The sequence below is a fragment of the Leptonotus elevatus genome, chromosome 21 (assembly GCF_054856555.1).
Source record: "Leptonotus elevatus isolate MCC_2025b chromosome 21, RoL_Lele_1.0, whole genome shotgun sequence".
NCBI lineage: Eukaryota > Metazoa > Chordata > Actinopteri > Syngnathiformes > Syngnathidae > Leptonotus > Leptonotus elevatus.
In genome coordinates, this window is record NC_141259.1 from 405,001 (window position 1) to 427,204 (window position 22,204).

General features: G+C 41.7%; 1 protein-coding gene across 1 annotated transcript; it reads left to right on the forward strand.

Moving 5' to 3' along the window:
• Nucleotides 1-9,405: 9,405 nt before the first annotated feature.
• Nucleotides 9,406-20,605, forward strand: LOC147155493 (uncharacterized). The gene is made up of 7 exons (XM_086066365.1): nucleotides 9,406-9,505; nucleotides 9,584-9,728; nucleotides 10,631-10,744; nucleotides 18,130-18,274; nucleotides 18,356-18,504; nucleotides 18,584-18,723; nucleotides 20,251-20,605. Exons 1-7 carry the CDS (start codon nucleotides 9,406-9,408, stop codon nucleotides 20,400-20,402), a joined length of 945 nt encoding a protein of 314 aa, XP_085922491.1. The 3' UTR covers nucleotides 20,403-20,605.
• The last annotated feature ends 1,599 nt before the right edge of the window (nucleotides 20,606-22,204 follow it).

Consider the following 22,204-nt stretch of genomic DNA (forward strand, 5'->3'; position numbering starts at 1 on the left):
TACCTCCAAATTTTCGGAGATCTTGCTGAAACGTACAACAGGGACCGTTTCGTTAAAGATTTCTAGAGGGTGCTAATTAATCTGTTTTAACAACACAATACACTAGAAAATATTGCTTATTTTGCCAGGCCAGATGTAAGTTTCATGAGTTTTCGTGCATGTTTAGGCTCTCAAAATCAGTGTTTTCTTTGCAAACAAAAAATGCATTGCCACAGCGTTTTGCGAAAACTCAAACTTTGTGTTGTAACATCATGAAGACCTAAACACTCTTCTGAGCAAATCTGAGGTAGATATGGTTAACCCGCTTGGAGAAAAACATTTATTTTTTGCCAGTAGGTGGCCTCTCAATACGATGAAATCTAAGTTTGTAGATGTCTTCAGGACTGGACTCATATCAAATGTGTGAAATTTTGAGAAGCTAGTATCATCTGGGTCAAGTTAAAGTAGTTTTTCACGGTGAATCATCAGACTTGGTGGCGCCGTAATGGCCATGCCTTTTGCTGGAAAGTTAAAAATTTTGAAACCAGGGCATGATTTTAAGGCTTTTCTGACAAATTTCCAACTGGATCCCTTAAACGTGCTCAGCACAGTAAGTAAAAACGTAAAGTATGATTTCTTGTCACCACTAGGTGGCGCTACATGTATAACCGAAATTGATCATATAATGCATTACGTTTGCGCATGCGTGAAAATCAAGTAAAAAATAAAAATAATAAAAGTGGTTACCAAAAGTAGCCGTCATTTGTATGGCGCAGAGTGCTGTGTTTGCGTAACTGTACACCTTAAAGCTTGTAAGCATTGTTTAAACGGCTTTAAGCTTTAAGTGACAAAACAACAGGTACACTTTGTGCCATTTTTAACTGTCCTAATGGAGTTTATAGGCAAAAAAATAAAATAAAACACTGTTGCAAAGCTCCAACAAGATGGAAGTGTACGATTGTAGAACTCTGTTCACTCTTCCCAATTTCCAGACAGAAAAGAAAGATCCAAACGGATGTAAAGGGAGGCTAAAATTGTAAACTTCTTTAATCCATTTATTTTTCGATATCCTGAAACCGAGGGAACAGACAGTCTTCACGAAGCTTGCTCGCGGACGTGTAGCGAAACCAATGGAGTGACAGAACATAAGATCAACTTGACAGAAATCGTTTTCCAGTCACTGAAACTTTTTAAGTAGAGCACATTGTTTTATATATTATTGCGGCATGTCACATTGGTGATTGATTCGCTGAGTCTTATGCGGCCAGAACACTTGTGAAAATATTTACTTTGCCTGGTAACGAGTACATTTTATTATGAGGTAATTCAATTACGAACTCAGTTATTTTAAGCAAGTAATGAGTAACTATAACTAATTACTTTTTTAAAGTAACGTTCCCAACACTGGATGTCAACAATATTACCAATGCGCCAGATGCAGGCAAACCACCACGTTAGATACCACAGCATGCCATTGAGAACTTGCCCACAGGGACCTCCACAGTGAAAAAAGATCCTATCCTTCTCTCTTCCTCATGTCCCGGTGTCGCTCCTTGGTCCGGCTCCATGTAAAGTGCACTCATTCAGCCAAATATTAACTACTTAAATAAGCTTAAATGTAGTGTGTCCCAGCAAAGCACAGTCAGTAATGACATGCTATGCATGTTTAAAATAGATTCAATAAAAAACATCAACGTTCCTACGGTTGAAATGGTCCAAATCAGAGCTCCCTCTGTTGGATATCATTAGTTTTCAATGAAAATATGGTAGCCGGCTACTAACTAACCTACCCATAATGCACCGCACCACCGAGATGTGCACTTTGCTTACGAAGATATATGTGAAATTTGAGATTTTTTGAAACATGCACAGGAGAGTTATTAGGCATTTCCTCTTTCGTAATGAAGGAATTCTGAAAGGCAAGACTTGATTCCCTGCCCCCGTCATCTTGTATTTCGAAACCCCAATATTTTTTTCCCAGTTGTTGTCCAAAGTCTTGAGAGGATACATTGCAAGTTTAAAGTCAATCGTATTAAAACTGTTGGCAAAGGAGGCAAAAGTATGACCCCTGTGAATGTGCAAAAATGGGCCAAAAAAACTAGTCATTCAAAAATTCATAGCTCACTACTTGTACATTTTAGGATGTGGCTTCCACTGACTAAGTCTCGGGTTGCTATACGTTCCAGGTGATTTTCATAGCCCTCGTCAAACTTGCTGAGATTGTTTTTTTTATTTTTCTACTCTAATGGGCACTCAAGAGCCATGTTGACATGACATGACAACTTCATAATATCAAAGAGTGTGCAAAGTTTGATGACTTTGTACATGTTTGGTTCCCAAAAATTTGATTGTTTAGGGAGAAGAATAAAGAATAATTTGTACAGATACTCTACGGTAGGGACCTTGCAGCAGTCGCTGCTCGGGCCCTAAATATACCAATACGTGCAAGAACCCCAAAGTGGTCCGGGCTGCAAGGGCCCTTAATAGCTGCTCGCAGCTCTAGTTAGGGCCCGAGCAGTGACCATTGCGTGGTCCCTTTGTACCTGAAGAAATTATTCTTTATTATTCTCCGCAATGAATCACATTTTTGGGGGCCTAAACATGTACGAAAACTCAAACTTTTCACAATCGTCGAAAAATTAGACATTTTAAAGTTGTCATAAACAATGAACACAATATGGCTCTGCCGCGCCCCCTAATGAAGCCCTATCCCGACACGTTTGGCCTACGGCTACGAAAATTAGCAGACACGTGTAGCAGCCTGACACGTGCAAAAAATTTGAAGCCATATCCTAAAATGAAGTGAGCTATGAATTTTTGAATGTCCAATTTTGGCCCATTTTTTCCACATTCATTCATACTTATAGTTTTTTTTATTGCCTTTTATGAATTATTGTAATATTGCTTGTGCAGCAACCTATTCCACATATCTGACTGTCTATGCAAAAGAGACTTTTAAGAGTAATTTCTCTATCTTGCCCTCGTGAACCTTCTTTACCTCTCTTTCAAAAAATTGCCTTATTACCTATTAGCTAAATTACTTAAATTCTTGCTTACTTATGAACAATTATGTCTACAATAAGCAAGAGCTCCCTATTATTTTTCAAAGTGTATTTGCTTTTTCATATGATTTTCACCTGTATTCTACCTGTAATGGTTGTAATTTTCATTTGTCCTTATGCCAAACATCTCACTACCAGATCAATATTGCATTCAGAGGTCCTAAATTTTGGAATGACTTGGATACGTCATTAAAAAATGTATTCTCTTATATGTTTTTTTTTTTTATATTGAAGCTGCATTTACTCTTATCCTGATTATAATTATTTCCCTCTTTCTATTTATAATGACATCTCAAATAATTTTTTACTGTAAAGTTATTGAGCCCATTGTAGCTACTAGATAACAGGCAGCTCCAGTCGTTTACTCATGACCTATTGTTGAAACATTGTCTCAAGAATCATTCGTGTAGTTGGCCTTGGCGTTTCGTCGCCACTGCCCGCCACGCCCGAGGTGCCCGGCCGCGGTTGTGGCTAGCTGGAGCGGCCGCGTGGAGCTCTGGTGTTCGAAGCTCGGCCCAGCGTGGCCTGGACCATGGAGTGACGTCTGACATCCCCCGGCTGGATTGTTGCACCGTCGGTGCGTGGGGCATCATGGCTCAACGTCATCGCTGGGAGAAACGGCAGATCGTCGTTCCGTGCACCGCCATGCGGCCCACTAGAACGGAAGAGGAAAGTGGAGTGCAGGCACTAGCTGGCGGTGGTGCGCCCTTTGCTGCATCGGGGTTGCACCTGCAGCTAAGTCGATCTCGTTCAATTACATCTGGAAGTCCACACCCGCAAACAAAGTCCAGTCTGGCTGCATCTGCGTGTACAGACTGTATAAGTTTATCTCGTCTTGAATCTGACATTTTACGTTTAAAATCAGAGATCCAACAAAAAGATGAACTGATTTGAGGTTATATTTCTTTAGCCATGGGACAGGCTGAACATATCTCCCTGCTGAAGAACTATTTTTTGAGGTCTTCAAGTGTGACTTTTGTGCCCAGTGGTTCACCCCATTCTTCCTTTGTCCAGCCGATCTCATCTTCTGCAACCACTCTCCCTTGGACTGGCTTCCCTACTGCTGGTGACTCTATGCCCAATTCCTGTGGGACTCCACCTCTTGAAGCCACTGCTGTCGCGCTACCAGGGCCCACTGTGTCTCTGGACACCAATGATAAGGGAGATGGCATCACTCCTATGACGGCCCTTGACCTCATGGCACCTTAACCCACCAGCTCAGTGTCCTCTTGCAACTCTCATCATCGGGGACTCCATCATTAGACATACCGATTTTTTAACGCTTCCATTCATTGCCTTCCTGGGGCAACTGTTCCACTCATCACTGACAAACTCCTCAGTCTCTTGCCATCACTCCCACCGTCGATTACTAATATCCTGATACACGTTGGTACAAATGACACATCCCTTCACAAATCAGAATGTACTAAATCTGACTTTAAGTGCCTTTTTGATGTCTTAAAGGGCACTGGAAAAGTAATTTTATTTCTGGTCCTATTCCATTCTTCAACCGCGGCCATGAACATTTTATCCGCATCCTCTCCTTGCACACTTGGCTTCAATACATGTGCAGGTCTCACAACCTGGAGTTTGTTGATAATTTCAACCTGTTTTGGAACTGGCCCTCTTTCTATAAAAAACTATGGCATTCATCCAACCTGGCTTGGTAGTCGAGTGCTGTCCTCAAATATTCAATATGTCATTTACTCTTCTCCTTTATGACCATCACAACAAACACCAACACCTTTTTCCCTTTCACCTTTTCCACTTCACAATTCACTTTCCACCATCTCCACACACACTTACTATAATCGCCATTCAGACCCCTCCTCTCCTCTCATTAACACTTGTCGCTCAGATTGTTTCATTCCAGTTCACATCACGCATAGACAGTTTAAACTACCTCATCAGTTAGTCACAACTCACCGTAACCAGAACAATCTTATTAAAATCCATTGTCGTTATCTTTCACCTTCCACCCCTGACTGTAACCCAGCAAACTTTGGACTTTTGAATGCCAGATCCCTGAATAACAAATCCTTTTAATGCCATAATTTTACAACTGATTATAACCTGGACTTCTTTGCCATCACTGAGACCTGGCTTGTCCCTGGCGATGTCGTGTCACTGATTGAAGCAACCCCGGCCTGACTTTACTCATTTCTACAAACCCAGGCTGTCAGGCAGAGGAGGGGGTGTTGCAGTCATCTTCAAAAAGATCTTTAATTGTAAAATGGTCTCCCACAATGACTATATTTTCTTTGAACACTTAATCTTCACCATTATTCTTAAGGTTCCCATTCCAGTTCTAATAATTTACAGACCACCTAAATCCAACAGTGCTTTCCTCCAGGAATTTTCTGATTGTTTGTCTTATTTTAATTCTAAGTATGACAATATTCAAATTTCAGGCGATTTTAATATTCATGTTTGTTGTCCTTCCATTGCTCCATCCTCTGACTTTTTAGATATAGTTGTATCCTTTAATCTTACTCAGGCAATACAGGAACCCACTCACTCTAAAGGTCATACATTGGATCTAGTTTTATACCGTGTTGTAAACCCATATAATATTATAACTAAAGATATCTGTGTGTCAGACCACAATCAGTTGTTTTTTTAAAAAATGGTTTCATCTCAGCCAACTCCTACTAATAGCGCACTTGTTTCCTCTCGTGCTTTGACTCTTTGTCTGCTAGCAGGTTTGCTGAACTTTTTAACGACACTTCTTTGACTGCCTTCAGCAATGATCTTAACATAGACAATCTGACTTCTCTATTAGAAAAAGATTAGAATTAAAAGTACAACAGCCCTGGCTCTCAGATTCTACACATGCTCTAAAGAGAAATTGCAGAAGAAACGAAAGAAAATGGAAAAAAAAACAGGGCTGCATGTATTTCTTTTTTTTACCTCTAAAGTTAGAGACAAGGCAAGGAATCACTATCCCACATAAAATGCTAAACCCGGGTAGAGTTATTTCAAGCCATTTTAGCAGTGTCATTTTTATCAGAGTTGATACTTTACTGGCTGGGGTTTGGTGTTGTGCCCGCCCCGCTCCGGTGGGCGTCCTGGCGCCTCGGGCGGGCCCCAGTATCCGGGGGGCGAGCCCTATCGCCCCGCCGGGCTGGTCCCATATGCCCGGTGGGGTGGGCGGGTGCGCCTCCTGCCCCCGCCCGGTTGGGGAGGGCCCCGCTGGTCGCTCCTCTTAACTCACTACACTAGGTTTGCACAATACACTTTTATAGACATATAGGGCACATAACACACTTTGGGGGGGTGGGGTAGGGTGGAAACACCGTCTTCACCCTACAACTCCCCTCCAATTTTAATGCACCACACAACTGGGGGGGGGGGCTTGTGGGGTTGCCATCGGTTGGGGACCGCGGTATAGAGCAGTGCTGCGGTCCCCTGTCCGTGTCCCCAACACCCCCCCCCCCCTATCTATTTTTTTTAATGCACCACATACACTCAGTGACATGCTTGGGAGGCGGGTGGATCGGAGCGTGGGAATATCATTTCCCTCGGCTCCGGTTCACCTGCTCCTAATTTTAATGCACCCCACACACACACACACACACTTGTATATACACTGGGTGGGGTCACATTCACGGTTTAGGGGTAGAGTTCGCCAGTCGGCGAGCTGGCGGACTCAGTAACAGGGGTTAACTTTCACAAAGAACGCTGGGGTAACGACCGGGGCCTTCCCCTGCTGGGCCTGGGGTTCGGGGGTGTCGGCCGTCCTCCGGTGCCCCCATCTCTTCTTCTGCCCCCGGTGTTCCGTCCCTCCACGCGGCGGGGGGTGGGGTGGGCGCGGCTGCCCTCTCCGCTCCGCTGTCCGGCCCCTCTTTGGCGCCGGTGCCTGGGTGCGGGGGGTCCCTGGGGGTTGGGGGGCTGCCGGTTGGTCGGGGGGCGGCTTTGTTGGGGGTGGTGGTGGTGGGGGTGGGGGGTGCTGGGGGTGGGTGGGTGTCTGGGGGATTGGGGACATGGGGGCGGCTGGGTTGGGGTGGATGGCGGGGGTGGTGGGGGGTGCGGGGGTTGGGGGCCGGTGGGGTGCCTGGCGGGCCTGCAGTGCCCCGTCCTGCTGCGTTGGGTCGGGGGCGCGGCCCGTGTTGGGGTGGGGGCGCTCCTGCTCATGGGTTTGCTCTCCGGCCGGTGGCCCTGGCGGGGCCCGGGGGTCGTCCTTTGGCGCTGCCGCCAAAGGTGTTGCGCTTGCTCTGTCCTGGCAGGGGTCGACGGCTCCCCTCTTTGGTGGAGATTTTCATGCATGCCAGTTCCACCACACCAGCATCTATCGAAACTCAGACACAATCTGCTTCCTCCTCAGGTCATTGAATCGGTGGAGGCTGGTGTCTGTGGATCTCACTCGGCTTCGTCTGTCCTTCCTTCCTTTCCTCAGTCTCTCCTTCGGTCTCTTGAGGTCCCCCTGATTATTTTTTTTTTTGGGGGATTTGTTGGAATTTAGATGTTTCTGGGGTATGGGATTTTTTCTAATAGGTTTTTGGTGAGCTAACAAATACACGCACGCACGCACGCACATACACATACTCACCCACAATATATATATATATATATATTAAAAAAATAAATAAAAGAGCAATGATGATGACATTACCGAATGAACAATACTGAGCTCTTTATTTAAAAAAACAAACAAAAAAAAAAACATGACAACATGAAAATGCCTTGCTGAGTTCAGCAGAAAGCCTTTTAGAAAAAGAGAAGGGAAAAAAAATAAAATGAGTTGATACTTTACATGAAGCCGACTTCATGCATCTTAGATCCTATTCCCAACAAATTTCTCAAGGAGGTTCTTAATACTCTGGTTCCCGCTATTTTATTCATTTTTAACAGCTCATTAAACAAGGGTGTAGTCCCTTCTGTTTTTAAACATTCTGTTATCCAACCCCTTTAAAAGAAACATAACCTTGACCCTTCTGATCTTAACAATTTTAGACCATTTTCAAAACTTTAATTTTTATCCAAAGTTTTAGAAAAAGTGGTTTCCATACAACTCTTTCATGTCTTTTAATAATCTCTTTAAGAAATCTGGTTTCAGAGCTGGTCAGAGCACAGAGACCGCCCGCCTCATACTCATTTTGCTGGATCTCAGTGCTGCTTTTGACACAGTTGACCACCACATTTTAATTGATCGTCTTCAACACTGGTTGGGGATCAGGGACACTGCACTAAGTTGGTTTTATTCTTATCTTTTAAAGCGATCTTTTGCAGTCACCATAGGCAAACACTGTTTAGCCACTTCCACCCTTGCCTGTGGTGTACCATAAGGTTTGGTTTTAGGCCCAATTTTATTTTCGATTTACATGCTACCGCCACAACATGTCCTTCCATTGCTACGCAGACGACACACAGATATGCCTTCCCCTGAGACCAGAGGACCCTAGAAGCCTAGCTGCTGTAAAAGACTGCCTCTCTGACATCAGTTGCTGGATGGCTCTTAAAGGCGCTATACAATTAAAGTTTATTATTATTATTCTCTGATCTTTCTTTTCTTAATTCAAGTCATTTTGTTCTCTTGTTTTGATAGATTTTATTGTCTATCTAGAAATATTTTTTTGTTTCAATTGTATTTGACCCTTTGAGTATGGAGTGGATTCTTGTCATGGTTTTTAAATTGTGCTAAATAAAAAATTGAATTGACATTGAAAAATTGGCCTGTTCTGATGACTTCTACAAACTTATATTTCATCGTAGTGGTAGCGCCGCCTACAGATAAAAAGAAATACATGTTTTTTCTTAACCGGACCAACCTCATATTTGCTCATAAGAAAGTTTATGCCTTCATGATGTTACAACACAACGTTTTTGAGTTTTTGTGGCCTCACCACAAAGACAAAGCTGATTTTGAGGGCCTAAACATGCAAGAAAAGTCAAAAAATTCATCACACACATCTGGCCTGACAAAATTAGTGATATTTTATACCGCATTGTGCGATTAAAAAATAAATAACACTCACTAATGCCCTCTAATCTTTTTTTTTAACTAAGCAGTCCTGGTTGTACGTTTCAGCAAGATCTACGACAATTTGGAGGTATATGGAGGAGCCCAAGACCTACAAAAAAGTATATTAGAGCCATATACTAAAATAAACAGGGAGTGAGCTATAAATTTTTAAAAGACCAATTTTGTCCCATTTTCACACATACACAGGGGTCATACTGTGTGTGAGGTGGCCTCCTTTGCCAACAGTTTTCATCTGATTGACTTTAAACTTGGCATGTATCATCTAAAAACCTGGGACAACTGGGGGAAAAATATTGGTTGGTGCTCACACTATTTTCTCATTGAGTACAACAGTGTATTACAAAACCTGTGTTGTATTTACAGGAAAAGCAGTTGCCTACAATGGGGAAACACAATGCTGGACGCCTTGTTGTCATTTTGCTGTCTCTCATGTTCTACGTTGTCAGTTTGGTGTTCAACGGTCTTTCTGTGTTGGGAGTGGGTAAGTAAACGTGCCATACGATAAAGCTCATGTGACTATTGTATGAGTAGATGAACACTGCACCTGCAATCCACACAGGCCCCTTCAGTACCACCACAGGCAATGTGTCTGACGTGTTTGTAACAGAGATCACTCCGTCGGGATGGACCTTCAGTATCTGGAGCGTTATCTACGTGTGGTTGACACTCATGATTATCTACATTTTTGCTAACCTTTGCAGAAAGTACTCAAGTTTCATCAAATCGTTTGCTGTATTTTCACGACCATAAGGCGCACCGTATTAAAAGGTGCAGTCCCAGTTACCGGTGCTATTTCTGTATTTAACACACACATAAGACAGTTAAACATACGTTAGCTCAAAACATATGGCAGCATGCTTTCACTTGCTAGCGTATGTTTTTAAAAAGGCAGTGGCGCAAAATTGAGTTTGGTTGTACTTGAAGTATTTAACATTAACAATGTACTCACATTACTTTTAATCAATCCTCATCCACAAATCCCTCAAAGTCCTCATCTTCTGTATCTGAAACAAACAGCTGGTCTAGGTCTCCATCAAACATGCCAGGTTCCCTCTCGTGATTGTAGTATTGTCTGAGTCAGTCTCGTTACCTTGTGGCTGCTTAGCAATAATGACCGGCTTTTGCGAAAGCGCCAACATTAGTGCAAGCAGACACATTAAGCCCAAGCTTGCAACAATCCATTCACAAATTGTGGCGTAACTCGCTCTAGTCTAGCAGTTCCATTAAGCGAAAATAGTGAGCACCATGACAATAGACTCACATCATCTTTCAGTTGAGTCTTTCAGGTTTTCATGCCTGCCAGTCCTCAAACAGGGCTGGATTTCTTGTTTAAGCTGTAATGTCGGCACTGCTCCGCTGTCTGTCAGCGGAAATGCTCCCACACAAACAGTCAAGCGGAGCACTTACCGAAGTCGCGCAAAACATTTACAGATTTTGGAACTCGGTGCACACAAAAGGTGCACCTCACTATTAGGTGCACCATCGATTTTTGAGAAAATTTAAGACTTTTAAGTGCGCTTTATAGTCGTGAATATACGGCACTTAAAGACCATATTGTGGACGTCTTTGTACTGATTTTTTTATTGTTATTTTATGTTCCTCACAGGAATGCTTATGGCTATGTTTACTGCAGTCCACCAGTCTTGCCCTATGGATTCTTTATTTGCTGGTGTCTCAATCTGTGCTTCAATATAGCCTGGTTGCTGGTTTGGGACAGAGCGTAAGCTTTTTACAATGAGCAATTACAGTAACTTCCTGAAACACATTAGGCATTGCTAACAAGATGTTGGTAACAAACACTGCAATTATGTGACTTACAATGTGCTTTTTTTCAAGCCTGCATCTCTACATCACTCACTTCCATTCATCCAGTTGCCATGGGCTACTCCCCTCTCTTTAACTTTGGTTTCTGCTTAAACCTTTCTGTCAATGCCAACTTATTTAATATGATTTGCCATAAAGAGTGTGCAAAAGCCTGTAAAATGTAGAATTAAGGAAACTTATGCCATTAAGAAAATGTTTTAGGATGGTTTGTCGATACTGGTTAACCAACCTATTGAGATAAGCAAAAAAGGAACATTATTAAATTAATCCTTCTAAGCAGGGATGTTCGATACAACTTTTTTTTAGACCATTACTTACTCACGATACCAGGTGCTGATATGACAATACAATTTCCCCCAAATTAATGACATAATTTTAAAGAAAGATCTTTATATCCCAATATAGCAATTACCCTTAAAATTATAAAATTAATGAAAATTTTCTTGTTCATAAAATACACACTTTGTATAGAACACACTAAAATGTATTTAAATAAATAAGTAAGTAAATAAAATGAAACAAATAATCTAGAAGCCAGAAAATGTACCAATCCAAATAAATGGTTGCACAACCTCTTCTCAAGGAATTCAGTGAAATGCAAATAATTGAACTGACTACGTGAGTGCTTCAAGTAACATTTACTAGGAATATCTACCATTTAACCCAAGTTTTGGCAACACAGGTTTGTCACTGTTTAATTCAACTGTGGTATCTCTGTCTGAAAACCGGGTGGCACCCACGTAATGACGTGCATGACTGAGAAGAAAAAAAAGAAAAAATCTGACGTCACTTATAGCAATCTGCTAAAACCGAGTTTACACGGCAGGAGGATTAGCCCGATTTTAGTCCTGAATTTCCCCTCCCGACAATTGTAAGGTCGTGCCAACATCCCAAAAATAATCTGAACAGATAATCCTGCCGTATATACGGCTCAGACCGATATCAGTTGCTCGGAAGTACGTTGGGGCCACTCCGACCTGAAATCGGGCTATTCAACGTTGGATTGTTTTGGCCCGACTTTGCACCGTGTGTTATGTGCCCCGAGGACAAACCACCATGCAGACGGTTCATGATGACATGCAGCCAATCAAAAAGCGAGGCAGCGTGGAGGATGGTGGGGAATCCAAAATAAAAACAGTCATGGTGCAACAGAAAGTCTGTGCTTGCACTATTTACACTCCTTTAAACAACGCTTTTTCTTTTTATGCCACTTTTGTTCAGCTAAAAACAAACCAGGAAGCATGGTCCTCCATGTTTGTTTACTCAGAAGTCAAGTTTAATATAGAGAGGTTTTGTGAGACGTCCTGTCTAACAAAGGAAACATTCATGAATGAAATATATATATATATATATATAAAATATATGAGTTTGTATGATGTATTGATTATGCTGACGTTCAAAACTGTTACTCCCGTTATTATTATTATTATAAGAAACAACTCAAAGTGCTTTACACACAAAAAAAAACCACATTATAACCAACCACCCATTTCCTCCTTAACACACACCCAACCTCTAAATACACAACCCAATAACCCCACACATAAGTATAATTACAACGGACTAACTGCTACACGAGTAAGGATACGCCATCCTTGGGGCACGTCCACACCAGGAGCCACATGACTCCACCTGACGGAGGACCCCAGCCCAGGCACACACACACACACACACGCACACACACCCCCACGCACACACGCACACACACACACGCGGCGGCAACCCCACAGCCAGAGCCGAACACAGCTCCCAGTGCAAACGGTCCCCAGTGAACACTGGAGCTAAAACAGAATAAGATAAAAAAATAAATGAGTTAAGTAAAATTAACAAGCAAGAAATACATGAAAATAAGTAAAATGAGAATGAGATAAAAATAAATAGATAAATGAGTGAAGTAAAATTAATAAGTAAAATACATAAATATAAATAAAATCAGGATAAGATAAAGGCAAATCAATAAATAAGTGAAATTAAATTAACAAGGAAGAGGTACATAAAATTTATAAAATCAAGTCAGCCAAATGCTAAACTAAAAAGGTGGGTCTTGAGCCTTTTTTTAAAAATATTGACATTCTCTGCGGCCCTGAGGTCCTTCGGCAGGCCATTCCATATTTGTGGGCCATAGAATTGAAATGCTGCTTCAGCGTGGGTTTAAGTTGTCACTTTTGGGATTGTTAAAAGGACCTCAGAGTCTGCGAGGGTCGATATGGTAAAAGCAGATCCAATAAATATAAAGGACCCGGACCATCAAGCGCTTTATAGGTCAATAAGAAAACCTTAAAATTGATCCTAAAAGACACAGGGAGCAAATGCAGCGACTTTAAAATAGCGTAATATGCTCCCTCTTTCTGGTCTTCGTGGGCACACGGGCTGCTGAATTGTGTAGGAGTTGAAGAGTAGCAACAGTTTTCTTAGAAAGACCAGAAAGGAGAGCATTACAGTAATCAATACGACTAGAAATAATTAGCTTCTCTGTGTTTTCTCGAGAGAAATAGACTGTATATTCTTTAAGTGGTAAAATCCCGTTTTTATAAAAATGTTAATATGTGGAATAAAACTAAGCTCAGAGTCGAAAATAACACGCAGGTTTTTAAATTGTTGAGAGGGGTTAAGACATAAGGCTTTTAGTTTAGGTAAAAGTTTCTCTCTCTGAGCTTCAGGACCGATTACTAAAACCTCAGTTTTGTCATTGTTGAGATGTAAGAAAGTTGCTGCCATCCAGGACTTAACAGAGTGGGCACAGGACTTAACATCCAACAGGGCTACGAACTCGGTCCTTCCAGAGAGATATGATTGGAACTGAAGGGCGGTGCCAGTGATACCAATATCATATTGAAGACTATGTAAGAGAATGTGGTGATCAACTGTATAAAATGCAGCAGACAGGTCAAAAACGATGAGGAGGGAAGTAGAGCCGGGGTCAGAGGTCATCAGGAGGTCAATTGTGACTGATTAGAGCTGTCTCCGCGCTACGGGAGGGACGAAAAGAGTTGGATGGATACAGTTATTTCTCGAATTTTGGAGATGAAGGTTAGGAAAGATTGGATATCTGTAGTTTGACAGGGAGATGTGGAGGTTTCTTGGGTTGTTGTGAATGATGTTAGAGTAGTGTGCTGACCTGGCCTTGAATAGTTCTTTGGCATATCAGTTTGTGTTCTCTCGCTCCGGGACTTGGCCCTTCCGCTTTAGCACTCTCAGCTCCTCTGTGAACCAGGGGGTGGAACAAGTAAATGTGACTGTCCTGGTTTTTAGTAGAGCAGATCAAGGATGAAATGGAGATCTAGTAGTCCATTAGATTGGTGACTGATGTATTTGGAGGAGGGTAAAGGAGCTGGACATTCTGAGGGAGGTGAAATCAATGCTCTTGATATTTCTGAATGTTATAAGACGTTGACGTTTGGTGGGGGGGAATCCTTGAAGATGACTGTATGGTGATCTGAGATGCTGATGTCCAGGATGTGGAGGTCCGAGATGTGGATAGAGTCTGTGATGACCAGTGTGTGGCCCCGACCAGCAACAGATTGGTGGAGATTAAGACAAGAATTTGTTTAAATTCAGCAGCCATTTGACAGGAAAGTGAGTCCATATGAATGTTGAAATCGCCCAGTATCAGGACTCTGACACCTGTGCTCTAATTCATCCCAATAGTGTTCTTTTGGGTTGAGTTCAAGAGTTGATCCACACCAAATGATCCCCTCCATATCTTTATGGACCTGTTAGTGCATTTTCTGTTTTCTGTGTTTTTTCTGCTTTGGCTCTTACACAGCCTTTTCCTCTGCTCCCTCTCCCTACCCCTCATGCTCCCTGCTGCCTTTGTCTCATGTTGTCTTGTGTGCTGTCCCAGCCTCCTGCTACATTTCTTCCAAATCCAAACATGGATTTGGACAGCTGGTCTCTCGACACAATTGACACATTTTTCTTGACGAGAAGAGCTGGTAGAGGAGAGCCGGCTTGCCACGAGTGGACGGTTGCAGCTCAATACATCATGTATTCCTGGAACAATTGAAAGATGGTTCTAATTTTGTCAACCGAGGACGTGGAAGACATCTACGTAATTGGAATTCTGATAACAGTTATTGTACTGTTTGGAATAGGCAGTTTCCTGATTTATTGTAAAAGTCAGCCAAGGGAACAGCACTATTGGATGTGAACAAGCTACCAGTCTTCTGGATGGTGTATGATGAGCGGTCAACACTCAGACTCAGGTGGCCAGTGAACACTTGTGACACTGTGCGAATGATAAACAACGAGGAGATGTTGGCATATCTTCTTGAAGAATTGATTACCAAATTTGACTAATTATTGCACTTTGAGCCGCTCCAGCTAGAAACTCAACTGATATTATTGTCGTTCCCAAAACAACCGTTCTCTGGACCTTCTACTGGAAGAGATTATGCCGGACACTTTTCTTCATTCTCACCTCCCTCCCGTGTCCATAGAATGAAGGCTTTGCCATAACAACGCACCATGCTTATCAACTGGGACCCGCACACGCACACACACATCCACAATAACATATGCAAACACAACCTTAATTCAAGGTCTTCTGCTGGGTCCTGCAATTCTCCCAACATGGAGAGCTTTGTGTGGCTGAACTTGACTGGCCTGCACTTTGTCCTGACCTCAACCCAACCCTGCTCTGCAAGATGAATTTGGTACGGTATTTGTGAGTTCACAAACTCCCGAGAATACACATTGTACTGAGTGAGCCCTTTGATTTCCACCGAGCCAAACCACTGGTGGTTCGGACCAATCACAGAGCGACATTGTGTTTGGAGCGTGATATGCAGCTGTGACGAAACCAGGAATCCCGCGCCGACGCCAGGGCAAACAAACAAACCTAACATGGAGAATAGACGCTGCAATTAATTATGTTCTTGAAGAATTACTCACCGTTTCCTTGTTGAATGTTGACAAGCGAGAGGCGCTTCGTGCATTTTTTGCTGGTGAAGATGCTCGTGCTTTCCTACCCCCTTCGACGAGAACGAAGATGACATTTTCATCCGTGGTCGTGATTGGTCAAAACAAACGTGCACAAATGCCGCATCATCCAATCAGCTCGAAGTATTGTCAGAATATCCCGCCTTTCCCGAGCAAATCACCGTGAGAGAACTCCCTTGAGTGAATCACAATATCAATTTGGCTATTGCCAGTTTAGTGATCTAGGCCTTCTTGTCCAACATCAATGTGTTACCTCACAAATTGTCACAAATTGACAAATGAGTAAAGGACCCCAAGAAGCAGACAAAACACACTAAGCATTTAACCAGTTTATTTACAACAACAAAAAAGGCAGCAAAAGGCAAAGAAGCAAGAAGAGTTGTACAAAGTACAAACAAAAGAGCACATAACTCGCGAGAATTGAATATAAACAAAAATACCAAAAACAAAGCCTCCAACTGAGGGGTGTCGTAAGATCTAAAGTAACCAAACCTAGAACAGCAAAAAGGTGAACTAGAGAACCCATGACAGAAGGTACTTACGCGAAAGAAAAGACTCGAAAAAGTACCCAGGACTGATGACACAAGGAAATGGAGTCTGGCAATTGACTTACAATAACCAGACGCAGGCCCTCAGTTGCAATGTGTTTAAATATCCTGCTGATCACCAGTGTTGGAAAAAGTTACTTTAAAAAGGTAATTAGTTATAGTTACTCATTACTTGCTTTAAAAAGTAATTGAGTTAGTAATTGAATTACTTCATAATAAAATAAACTCGTTACCAGGCAAAGTGACTATTTTCACTACTTAATTTTTTTTTAATGTCAAACAATTTTTATTTTTTTAAGTATATTATTATTATTATTATTATTATTATTATTATTATTATTATTATTATTATTATTATTATTATACAAGGAATTCAAATTAGGTCCAGGCTATATAGGGTTTATTTATTCCTCACTCCATAATATGACATAATAATAATAGATAGATGGTGTTTGTTGCACATATGTCCGCTATAGGTAATTTGTAGACAATCCTAGCCAGTCCCTTCCAGGATTTCCCGGGCATTTTTTATGATTGTTGCAGGCTAAAATAATCAATAATAGATTAAATAAATTGCCAATGCTATTAAAATACACAGTGCTTAATGCTATCATCGCCAAAATCATAGCCATAACTACTACTATATTTACTCCTCAGAATCATCAGCTTCCACTTGATCTCTCTGAAAAAACATACTTTTGTGTACTTTCAAATATTAGAGTATGGTGGTATATCTTCAGTTTATAATTCTACACATATAAAGACGTGTTTAATGATTGATTTACGTCATTAAACTGCCTAACTTTAGGCTTAACATGCATTATTCACATACAAATGTCACTCCATCGCCTCCATGAGTGTGAGCATATTTCTTTCAACACTTGTTACATGTTTAGCATTAATAAAATAAGATAAATACAATTATTGGCGCTATTAATTACACTAGGCGAGCATGTCGCTATGACTTACCGGTGTCTTTATCGCTGTTATGGTGCTTGTAGTGGCTCTTGGTGGAACATGATTGTCAACAAATCGCTCCTCATGGCGGCCGTTTTTCAACAAATCTCGACTGTTATTTTTGATGAATGCCACTCTGTCAATGTTGTCAAAACAGTTCCAGGCGAGGAAGTGTACTCTTTGCTAATATGCTAAAATATGCTAAGCCTTATGATCCAGAAGGAAAGACGACACGTCCGTCACGTCGTGACACGCTTCCTGCGGCACCTCCAAAATAAAAGTCACTCTACATTTCAGCTGTCAAAACACTTTCATTGTGACGAGGTCCAACAACAACAGTGCCTCTAACTGTGCGCAAATGACATTTTCAAAGCTAGTCACCGCACAATGTCTTGTAAGCTTACTTTGAGCCTTGAATCTAATAAATAAATTGTAATGCAACGCATTTCTCATACAATAACAATAACGACGTTTCAAATATTAGAAAAATTAGTTAGATTAGTCCGTTTATGGAAAAAAAACGGAGTTACCTAACCCAGTTAGTTTAAACGTCGTTATTCCCAACACTGCTGATCACAATGACCAACAGGTGTGGGCCAGGATGCTCCACGCATTGGCCAGCCTCTAATAACTGAAAAGAAAAAGAAAACAACACGCAGGTCTAGGAACATGACACAAATACTCTTATGCAAAGAGTGGAGTGTCACTTAAACTCATATGCGAGTCAAGGCATGTGTGTGAATATTTTGGCAATATTGACAATATTGGCATTGAATGTCAGACTACAGAATTTAACATTTGTTTTGGTGATGTGTTTTGTGACATTTTCCCAAAGGTGGATGATTACTGCACTTGTTTTTCTAATTCTGGTTGCCGGCACGAACTATAGCATGATATATTTTGCCTGCCACGGTCTTCACATTTATGGAACCTGGCTCAAGAAATACCACAAAGTGGACCTTTGGCTCATTCGCATACTGGTTAGTGGAAACTACACTGATTTTACATATCAAATAAAACTGTGAAAACAAAAGCCCATGAACACTGTGATATGATTCCAGGTTCAGAATGGTGTGATGATCTACACAACATGGACAACCATCGCTACACTCATCAACTTGGCCATTGTGCTGATTTATGAAGCAAATGTTTCCCCTACAAATGCTGCCACCGTGTCCTATTGTATCTTGGCGGTCGTGCTGCTCTTTTGGTGAGCCTACTACACCAACACAATATATAAAATATTATTTTCCGTCCTGTGTTCTTCAAGATGCAATTCTTTCATTTAGGTTTTTCTTGCAAAATGTCGTCCTGGACAAGCACATGCGCTATGTTCTCATTGACTACCCAGTTGTGATTTGGGCACTGGCAGGGAACTTTGATAAAAACTACAATGCAGAATCACCAAGTAGTAGTGGCATCTTCATTGGTAAGACAACACATTTTATGATCATATAATATGCAATATTACAATATATAAGGTATTATTATTATTATCCATCTATCACCTTCTTTTTTATTCGGGGTTGGGTTGTGGGGGCAGCATATTAAGCAGAGAAGCCCAGCCTTCCCTCTCCTCAGCCACTTTGTATGGCTTTTCCGTGGGGATCGCGGGATGTTTAACGTCCAGAATGTCTTGGGTCTTCCCCAGGGTATCCTCCCAGTGGGAGATGCCCAGAACACCTCGCAAGGAAGGCTTCCAGCAGGCAAACTAAACAGATGCTTGAGCCAACTCACCTTGCTTCTCGCAATGTGAACAAGCAGCGAGTGACCCCATCTCAAAGAGACAGTCTGCACACACTGTGAAGGAAACTCAATTTGGCCTCTTGTATCCACGATCTTGCTCTTTCAGCTCGTGACCAAAGGACACTGTTGAATGCCTTCCCCAAGTCCGCAAAAAAACATGCAGGCTGCTTGGGCGAACTTCCATACAGCAGTGTTTCCTTTACATTCATTCAAGAGCGGCTTTGAACTTCTAATTAAAGCAGTCGAAGGGTGTAGGGGAGGGGCGGTGAATGCAGCACGCAGCGTTATTTCTTGAGAACGGCCAGTCCGTCCATTTGTGTTTAGGTGTATTCAGACCAGAAAAGTACTTTAGTCTGCTTGTTTGGTCCGGACCAAAAGCGGACTTTATTTTTTTTTTCGTTTGGTGCGGTTCATATTCACACTATGCTTTTTACAAGTGGACAATATTGCGTAATCACGTCGACCCGCGTGACGATCTGTGCTCCAATTGGACAATAATGACGAGGGCTGAATGTATAACCAGACCTAGAAATAGAGGAAAACATGAAATTCTGACGTGCTGCATTACTGCTCTGCATATTTGTGGCGTTATTAGATGCAAGATATTTGCGAGCGTCAAGGGCATCTCATTCAACGGAGGTTCTTCGCTGTTTCTAATTTTGGAACGTGTCGTCGATTGCGTGCAGTAACCGGAGGAGCAATTGCGCTCCATGTGCCCTGCTACCACCACATGCTGACAGCAACGTGGCTAAACAGAATATGGATGATTATGAATGAATGTAGCACAATATTCACTACCGGGCAATACCCTGGTCGGACTGGCATCTTCTCCCATCATTCGAGCTAACACACTACCAGTTGATAGCTCCACTGACACTACAACTCAGCTGCACCAGCATCTATAAAGCCGTAGATTCCAGATTGGCCACAGGTGTGTCACCCAAAGCACTGTCCACCTAGTTCATAGCACTGCAATGAAAAAAAAAAAACTCAACTGAATACAGAGACATAACACCTAGAATCATTGGGACACACTAATTGTTCCAATATGATAAGGTGACGGCCCAGGGAGGGTATTCTTCTTCTTCTTCTTCTTATTATTATTATTATTATTATTATTCATTATTATTATTTGTAGTATTAGTTATTGTTTTAATATTTTAATATAGGTTGCTGGCTCATGATGAGCTATATTTCCTCATATTTGCAGTTGTGCTGCTAGCTGGGGCGTCCTTGCTATACGCTGTTCGCCTTGTCCTGGTGACTTGGCGCCACTGCAAGCAGCCGCTCTACACTGCAAGCAGCCTGGAGGCCCTGGAGCCAATAGAGACTGCCCAGCAGCAAAAAAGGGCCCTCAGATGAACACGCATTCATGTTATGATGTTATGTCATGTTATGCTTTTTTTTTTCCTTAAAATTTTCGCTGCAGTATGTTATTGTTTTTTATTTACACACTGTTAGCCTCGCATGTACAAATGAAGATTTTGATATACAGTGTTAATAATCTACACAAGGTTTTTTATTATCTGACTTAATCTGTATCACTGGTTCATCTCTCACTAACTGAACTCTCTCTCTCTCTCTGAACTCTGTACCTTTATAGTGCCTGCATGCTGATTACTCACACAGAACTGATCTAAATAGGTCTTGATGACATGTTGTGTAACATCATTTTCCACTATTGCATATTTCTTGGGCTTATTAATTAGGAAATAAAGTCAGGAAGGCAGTCAAGCCAACCGTAGCATCACTTGTTCATGCTTTACACAAATGTTACGTGCAGTGAGAAAGCCAACTCAAAACTCAGTTCACCAAAGAATACATGGGCATCAATCAATGCTTTATAATTTTATTTTGTAGTTGTTCCAGGCAGCGTGTGGTGGCGTGGTGGCTGCCGTGACTCGTCTTCTTCACTGTAGGGCCCAGATTATATTGCCATCACAAACTGTTGCCACCATTACCAACACAACGTTATCCTTTTTATTTTATTTATTAATTTATTAGTATTTTTATTTTTATTTATTTTTTATTTTTTAGATGCGATAAGATGGTTTGTATTGTGAAATTAAAAAAACCTAATATGAAGTAATACATTACACATGAATTTTTTTATAAGCGTTAGTTTTTTTTAGTTGCACAGCAATAGGCATAGACTCAGCTTCACACTTTTTGCAAAACATTTAACACAAAACTCTACACACATCTTCATACCTTAGACAAGATAAGGCGGTTACTTCCTTGTCATTACAAAGCCTATGACTTGCCGATGACCACACCAATACACGCATTGGATAAGCACATTCATGACTACAAGGGATTAAATCTATAAATAAATGGATAAAACTTTGCATTCCCCTTACTGGTACAGGCTGTAAGTCACTATCTGGCATTTTTTGTTGGAAGAAAAGCTAGCTGTTCAAAAAATCATGTGACCAGTTGTTAGGGGTGGGCACATGGTATCGTGAGGGATGTTAATTCACCAATATCGACTGTATAGTGCCTGTGTCGCTGTGAGTGTGTGTGCGTGTGTGTGTGTGATCGGACGAGGAGGTGGATCTGTGTGTTGGTGTGTGTGTGTGGGGGGGGGGGGTGTATGCGGGGACACGCATGTGCTTTTGTATGATTGTTGAAAAATCATGTTAGTTGTTAGGCTCTGCACGTGGTATCGTGAGGGACGTTAATGACTCGATTGTAGTCCTGTGTGTAAGACAAAGTGTGGGCGCACGTGTATGTTTTTGTATGAGAGTTGACGAAGTGTGAGATTAGACTGTAACTATAATGTTGTTAGTTTGAAATAAGACACGTCTTAAAACATATAACAAAAACAGGTATGTACTTAGACATTTTTATTTACATCGGTATCATCTTCATGTAAAAATTGGACAAAGGCTGTTGTGAACTCCCCTTGGCTGAGAGGATTGGGGAGTAATTTCTGGTCTAAAAGTTAACTCTCAGCCAGAAGCTCTCTGTACCCGACATCATACTTATGCTCTGCCTTGGATAGGCGTCGTGAAAAGAAGGCACTGGGATGCATCTTTCCATCCTTCTCTGCACGCTGAGACAGGACGGCTCCCATCCTCTCATTGGAAGCGTCCACTTCCACAACAAATTGGCAATGTAGATCTGGCATTGTGAGATTGGTGCTGTGACAAAGCGTTGTTTGA